A 7,403-nucleotide genomic window follows, 5' to 3' on the forward strand; every position below is an offset into this window, starting at 1 on the left:
CTTGCTGCGCCCCGAGGCCGCCCGCGACTTCGGCTCGCTCTGGCTGCCCGAGGAGCTGCTCTCGTCCGACTACAGCGTGCCCGAGATCCTCAGCGCTCTGCTCAGCATGGAGTATTTCTACGCCGTCAAGGTGGGAGCCGAGGAGCCGGGCTGGGACGCGGGGCCGGAGCCGCCACCGGACACTCCAGAGAGGTGGCTGGAAACAGAGGGTGAGAGGTCACTGCTGCGAGCGGCCAGCCCGCCCGCAGAGCTGCAGTAGTCCCCGCAGAGGTGGGGAGCGGCRGTGGGTCCCCGAGGGAGGAGGGTTTTCCTTCCCTCGCCTTTTCTATTAAAAGCTATTTGTGCAGAAACAGCCTCGGTGGCSCTGGGGGTCAGGAGCAGGGTGGCCACGTGCTGCAGGGCAGCCAGCAGCACCCTCAAGAACAAGCCCCAGGACCTGCCTGTGGCAGGAATGCCCCTGGGAAAAGGAGGACACCAAGGGAAAATGCCCTGGTGCCCCCTTGTTGGAAAATGTCCTTTCCCTGCTGGTATTTGGGGGTCTTCCCCAGCCCCCTAGTATCTGCAAGGCCTCAAACCACAGCCCCRACCCAAAGCACCAGCCCTGCCAGTGCACAGGAGCTGTGGTCCCACTGGGGAGGGAGGAGAGCGGCAACTCCCAGAGCATCCACAGATACCAAGGCCAGAGAGGGAGAGCTAAGCCAGGACTGAACAAAATAAAAACAAAAAGAAAAAAATCAAAAACAAAACCACAACAGCTTGCAAGGGAAGAGACAATGGAGTCACATTCCTCCAGGGATGGAGTCACTTGAGGGGAAAGGGGCTTTCTTCTCAGCCCACTTGCCTAGCTGCTCTCAACATCCCCAAAACCAAGGAGAGAGGGTTGAGAAGAGCACCAGAGAAAATCAAGAGTAGCCAGCATKAATTCACCAAGGGGAAATCATGTTTGATGAAGCTGATAGCCTTTTACAATGGGACAACTGGATGGATGGATGGATGATGGGAAAGCCATGGATGTTGTCTAGCTTGACTTCAGCAAGGCTTTCGACACCACCTCCCATGACATCCTCATAGGGAAGCTCAGGAAGYGTGGACTGGACGAGTGCACAGTGAGGTGGATTGAGAACTGGCTGAATGGTGGAGCTCAGAGGGTGGTGATAAAGGGGGTCCAGTCCAGTYGGAGGCCTGTGGCCAGTGGTGTCCCACAAGGGTCAGTACTGGGCCCTGCGCTGTTCAACCTGTTCATCAATGACCTGGATGAGGGCACTAAGGGCACCCTGAGCAAGTTGAGTGACAATACCACGCTGGGTGGAGTGGCCGACACTCTGGAGGGCTGTGCTGCCATCCAGAGGGACCTGAACAGGCTGGAGAGTTGGGCAGAGAGGAACCTCATGAGGTTCAACAAGGACAAGTGCAGAATCCAGCACCTGGGGAGGAATAAGCACACATCACATCAGTACAGTGATCAGTATCAGGGGTTGACCTACAGATTAGGGGAGAGCAGCTCCACAGAGAAGGACCTGGGAGTCCTGGGTGACACCAAGTTACCCATGAGCCAGCRGTGYCCTCGTGGCCAAGGAGGCCCATGGGCTCCTGGCTGCATCAGGAGGATGGTGCCAGCAGGGCAGGGAGGGGATCCTGCCCCTCTGCTCCGCTCTAGGGAGGCCAGACCTGGAGCAYTGTGTGCTGTTCTGGGCTCCCCAGGACAAGAGAGACATGGAGCTTCTAGAGAGGGGCYAGCGGAGAGCAACAAAGATGATGAAGGGACTGGATCATCTCTCATACGAGGAGAGATTAAGTGAGCTGGGCTGTTTAGCCTGAAAAAGAGAAGACTGAGAGGGAAATCTGGTCACTGTATAAATACCTGAAGGGTGAATGTAGGGAGGAAGGGTCCAAGCTCTTCTTGGTAGTGGCCAGTGCCAGGACATTAAGTTGAAACCCAGACAGCTCCATCTCCAGGTGAGGAGGAACTTCTGCACTGTGAGGGTAACGGAGCCCTGGCACAGGCTGCCAAGGGAGGCTGGGGAGTCTCCTTCTCGGGAGGTCTCCAAACCCGCCTGGATGCCGCCCTGTGCCCCGTGCTCTGCGTGTCCCTGCTGGAGCAGGAAGGTTGGACTAGGTGATCTCTAGAGGTCCCTTCCAACCTCAACCATTCTGTGAGAAACACACACACACACACGGAGACACACATCCATCCCCCAAAGCAACACTAAATAAACCACCGCAGAGGGCCAGAAGGTGCCTGGAATACTTATCTCTCTTTATTGACTACTTGACARTGGAGCTCCACAGCTCTACAGCCAGGCCCGCGCTGCACTGCCCGCCGCGGCCGCGTGCCCACAGCACCCAGCGACGGGCAGCCGTGGCACAGACCAGGGAAGCGGGCGAGCCGCTCGGGCCTTGCTCGCAGCAGGCGGGTCGAGCCGCGCGGCAGCGGCCCCGTTGCCAGGGAGTCACAATGGCGACGGGGCCCTTGGTTGGGGCAGCCCCGGCCGGGGAGCTGGGCCAGCCTGTCGGCGGCAACGCGGCAGCCCTGCCGCTGCCCCGGCCCTGCCGCTGCCCCGGCACCCCGCGCCGCCCGCCGAGGGGCCGCCAAGACAATCACCCTGCTCGAGAACGTGAGTGAAAGCAAACAAAAGAAAACAAAACAAAAAATCCCCCTCAAAAACCTCTACCTAAACAATCCCTAGTGCCCGAGGACAAGTCTCCCTCTCCCGATGCCGTTGTAGAAGCCCTTGGTGCCATCAGGCCCATGCGGCAGGCGGATCACCCCAGCACGGAGGCTCAGGGAATCGGGCACCTTCCTGCCCACGGGAGAGGGGCAGGGTGGAGGCCGGGGCTCCGGAGGAGGGCTGGAGGCTGGGCCGCACTGCCACGGTGCCCACGTGCTGCCCAGCACTGCGCTGCTCTCCCAGCCGAGGTCGCCAAACCTCTGCGTTTCCAGGCTGGAGCTGAGGCCATAGGAGCCTCCGTTCCCCAGCTCTGTGGCCAGGGGAGGGAAGATTTTGCTGGCCAGGAGGGAGCCGGAGTACGGGCTCGAGTAGGAGCAGGGTTTGAAGCTGGAGCTGGTGGACCAGGTGGGAGAGGAGGAGAACTTGTGCACGGGCAGCGGCGGGGACACGGGCGCACCACCCGCCTCCAGAGAACGGCGGAGCAGGGACTCGCCGAGGCCGTAGGGAAACTCCTCRGGGAGCGCGCCCGCCTGCGCCTTCCAGCCCAGCTTGTCCGCGAGCTCCTCGTTCTCCATCGCCTCCCTCTCAGCCCTGCTTTTCTTCTTGGAGCCCTTCCCAGAGAGATGGACCACCTTGATGCTCTCCCTCCCCACGGGGCCCTGCGTCTGATGGTTCAGGTCTTCAAAGGCTTTCCTGGCGCTCTCCAGGTTTTCGTACTCCACCAGGGCACAGCACTTGGTCAGCAGCTCGGGGTAGCGGGCTGTGTACTTCCTCACATCCGAGGGCGGCTTCCTCCCGGGCCGCAGGATGCGGATGGAAGCGATGGCACCAAACGGGCTGAACATCCTCGTGATGGTCTCGATGAAGTTCTTCTGGAGCGGCGGCAACACGCTCTGCTCCTGTGGCAGGAGATCCCAGGCCAAGAGCAGCTTGCTCGGTGGGATGCTCAGCAGCGATTCGGGGATTGGGATCCTTCGTCTCACCTTGGTCCCTTCCTCATTCACCTCCAGCAGCTCTGAGAACTGCAGGGCGTAGAGCGTAAGCCGCCAGTCCCGCGTAAGGTATTTCACCTGCAAGAAAGTGGTGGCCTTTACCTCCCTTGGAGGCTTCACAGGCAGGGGCCAACCCACAACTCCAGTCTAGGGAGGCTACAACATCCTCCAACTTCAGTCATAAGAACGGGACATTAGCAGAGGGTTGAATTCAACCCTAGCAGGGGTTTGAAAACCAACTCTTCACTGCTTGCCTTGGTCACCCACCCTGGTAGGTTAGGCTTGCTTAAACCTGGCGAAATGCTGCATCTACAGCAGATATCAACCCGCAGCACTGCGCCTCCAGGCCTAGAGATGTTGCTTCACCTGGACAACAACAGCCCAAGCAGGGCCTGGACCTCCCAGCAGGATACACCAGACACAGCCAGGAGCAACCAGAAACCCTGAACACACCACTCCCATCCAGCTCCCGCACACAGCCTACCTTCTTGAAGGATGTCAGCAGCTTGATGCTGACAAAGCCCATCTTGTTCTTCTGGACATGCTTCAAGAGGAAGGCATCTTTGGCCAGGTTTTCATCTGAGAGGTAAAACTCCACCTGGGACACTATTCTCCTGATCAGCTGCGGGTCCGGGAGGGAGCAGCTGCAGTCAAACGGGTCGGGCCCCAGAGAACTGTTCACATCACAGAAGCTCCTGAGAGGAGAGCAGCAGAGATGCCAGCGTGAGCCAACAGCCTTTGGGGGGTCCYGGGCACAGCCTGCAGAGACATCGGGCTGCCCAGACCACAGAGCAGCAAGGTCAGCCCAGGTCTTGCAAGGTGGTGGGATTCCCAGCTCTAGGCCACAAACCCAGACTTGCCCTGGCCAAGGGGCAGGTTTAAGCACTTTCATTTGGGGACACATGAAAGGAAATTAGGAGGAGCTCAGCTCGCCCCACGCCTCCCAGCACCTCCCCAGCAGCAACCACCTACCCGCTGAGGCTCTCCAAGAGGTCCTGGTGGCCAAAGAGGGCGAGCGAGCGGCGCCGGGGCAGGAAGAAGGGCAGCTCCGGGAGGGAGCTCCTCTGCACTGGCAGCGCAGAGCAGCTGGGCTGGGAGCCCAGCCCCAGGGCCACCACAGAGCTAGGCGATGACATGGTCCTTCATCGGGGACGTCACACCGGAGGAGGACGGAGCTGAGACACCTCCTGGCTTCAGCCACAGCCTCTAGAGCCCAGGGGCAGGAGGGCTGAGCTGGTCGCTGCCCCCTTGCCTGGCAGAGGGCAGGGCTGAGGACGCAGCAGAAGCTCCTGCCCCTACATCCCAGGGCCCCACAGGCACCAAGCCTCTCACCTCCAGCCTMAAGCTCCACAAAGACAGAGGGAAAAGAAAAGAAAGAAAAAGCCCCCAGTGCTCTTAGGCTGCTGGTTTTTAAGAGCAGCCCAAGCCCTGCAGCAAAGGCCACCACAGGAGCTTGGAGAACTGGCCCGGAGGAGCTGCCCTGCAGCCAGGTGAAATGTGTCTGCAGGCTGAGCAGCCGCAGCTGAGCCTCGTGAGTCACCGAGCCTGGGCAGCGGCCACGGGACACGGCTCCAACTGGTCTTGGTCCGTGTCTCGGTGTCCTGGCCATGGGCAGGGACAGCAGCAGCAGCAGTCAGAGGTGGAGGGACAGGTTGGTCCTGTAYGGAGTTTGCACTTGTTGGAGTGACTTAGAAAGGTCCTCCTGCCCGCAGAAAGCCCTCTGGTCCCAACGAGGGGATCCAGAGGAGCAGGAAGAACAGACCAGAGCTCCCCAAGGGTAGCGCCGTGGGGCAGGACCCCCACAGCCTCCGCAGGGGATGGGTCAGGAGGCTCTGTGGGACGGGGGCTGCAGGGGGATGGGGAGGTGGTTGGACGGGGCACCGCGGATGCCCCCAGGTTGGGGGCTGCTGCAGGGCACAGAGGGCTGCAAGGGTGGCCAGGGAGCAGGGCTGCCGTCCCAAGGGCTCAGCTGAGTTGGCGGCGGGAGGTGGATCCRCTGCCAACCCAAACAGTACCGGGCTTAATCCGAGCGACTGTATGGAGGAACCGAGATGTTCTGCCGGGAGCTGCCCTGAGCTTTCCCCACAGTGGCCTCCTGGGCTCCTCCAGCGGGCRAAGCATCCCACTGTCCTCGCCCAGCACGTCCCCAGCCCGCAGCGGCACCCAAACCCCCYGGGGCTTTGCCGGGGCTGAGGGGGCCGTGGAGCCAGCGACGAACCCTTTGCTGTCCCCTTGCAGCCTGTGCTTGGGGGCAGCAGGGGCTGCCCAGGACGGATGGGGATCCCGCAGCCCTAGGAGCAGGTGGAGGACACAGAGAGAAGGTCTGTCCCAGCCCCTTGAGTCTCAGTGTTGGGAAGGAGGGGACACGGACTGGGAGCAGCAGCGGCTTTGCTGACCTTTGGAGCGAATGAAAAAGAAATAGGACCACAGCAAGTAGTTATAGTAGAGGCCTGAGCGTTCGATACGTGTTTATTGCTATCGGGGTTGAGCTGGGGGGCGCGCATGGGGGCCGAGGGGATCCTGGCGCCGAGCTGGAGCCGCTCGCGTTCGCCCGCTCCGGCTGCGGTCACCCCCTCGCTGCGGGAGTGGGGACGGGGGGCACAACACTCGGGTGCTCAGTCGCTTTTAGACCGTCTTATCCCGGCAGCAGGAGCTGAAGGGCGAACTCTGCACTCCTGTTATGTCCAGAAGAAACGCAGCTTGCTCATCAATCTGATAGGAGACACTCACAGACGAACATCACCCTGACGGACAACAGCAGGGACAGGCAGACGGAGAGATGTGCCACTACACACGCTTTCTTTTTACTTCCCATTAGCATTTTTGTTTCTTAGTGTCACTGCTACCTTACTATCCATTTTGAATGAGTAAATATGATATCTGGATAGAATATACTCTGATATGCAAATGTACACGAGGCCCCTGAAAAAAGCTCACACCAAATACTGGTATAAAACATCATTAGAAATAATAAAAGCTATTTATGACACGGCATTTATTCACAGAACGATTTGCACTGGGGTCCTGTGTTTGCTGTCGCTGTTTGGCTTGGCAATGGATTTCCGCTCCCCTTCAGCCGCGTTGTCTGTGATGCCAGGCGAAGCCGTGGGGCAGGGAGACGGGGATAAACCAGAGCTGAGCGCCGGCTCGGAGCCGCCGCGGCGGAGGGCAAAGGGAAGGGGAGCGTCGGCGCCGCGGGGCCCGTGCAGAGTCCCCGCGGCTGCGTGGGACGCGGCGGCCGCGCTGGGACCTCGCTTGGGGACCTCGCTGGGACACCCGGGTGGCGGGGGGCGCCGCGGGGCCCGTCCTAAGGCACTGCACCCTCCGCCGTGCCCCGGGCCCGCGCACGGCGCTGCGCCCACGCACGGTGCTTTGGCTGGACGGCAACCGCGAGAACCCAGGACGCGGCGTGAATCTCCCTCTGCACGGTGAGGATGGACTCGCTGTGACTGTGAGCAGCAGAGGGCACGGGACGAGCGCGCGGAGCGCGTCCTCGGRGTCCTTTGGTATCTGGAGCTGGCCGGGCCGAGCCCCGGCATCATCTGCAGACGAGCCACAAAGGGCGCACGCGGCAGCACGCAGGAGCGCTGGTAGGGAGGCCGCGTCCTCGGGTCCCAAAGYGGGCCGGGCACCACGCTGCGGGCACTGGGGGGCGACGGGCCCGGCCCCCCTCCCACAGCGGCCACAGCAGGACAACATCGCACTCTGCTCTTCTCCCCCAGCACAAACTATTTGGCAAAGT

At 61.0% G+C, this 7,403-nt stretch overlaps 1 protein-coding gene across 1 annotated transcript; it reads right to left on the minus strand.

Moving 5' to 3' along the window:
* Positions 1-2,632: 2,632 nt before the first annotated feature.
* LOC112949081 (la-related protein 6-like) lies at positions 2,633-5,098 on the minus strand. The gene is made up of 3 exons (XM_026041457.1): positions 4,634-5,098; positions 4,146-4,356; positions 2,633-3,739 (listed from the first exon to the last, which is right to left on the minus strand). Exons 1-3 carry the CDS (start codon positions 4,795-4,797, stop codon positions 2,684-2,686), a joined length of 1,431 nt encoding a protein of 476 aa, XP_025897242.1. The 5' UTR covers positions 4,798-5,098; the 3' UTR covers positions 2,633-2,683.
* Between the last annotated feature and the right edge of the window lie 2,305 nt (positions 5,099-7,403).

This window comes from Nothoprocta perdicaria, unplaced genomic scaffold (genome assembly GCF_003342845.1).
Source record: "Nothoprocta perdicaria isolate Ctin4 unplaced genomic scaffold, notPer1 scaffold_286, whole genome shotgun sequence".
Lineage (NCBI taxonomy): Eukaryota > Metazoa > Chordata > Aves > Tinamiformes > Tinamidae > Nothoprocta > Nothoprocta perdicaria.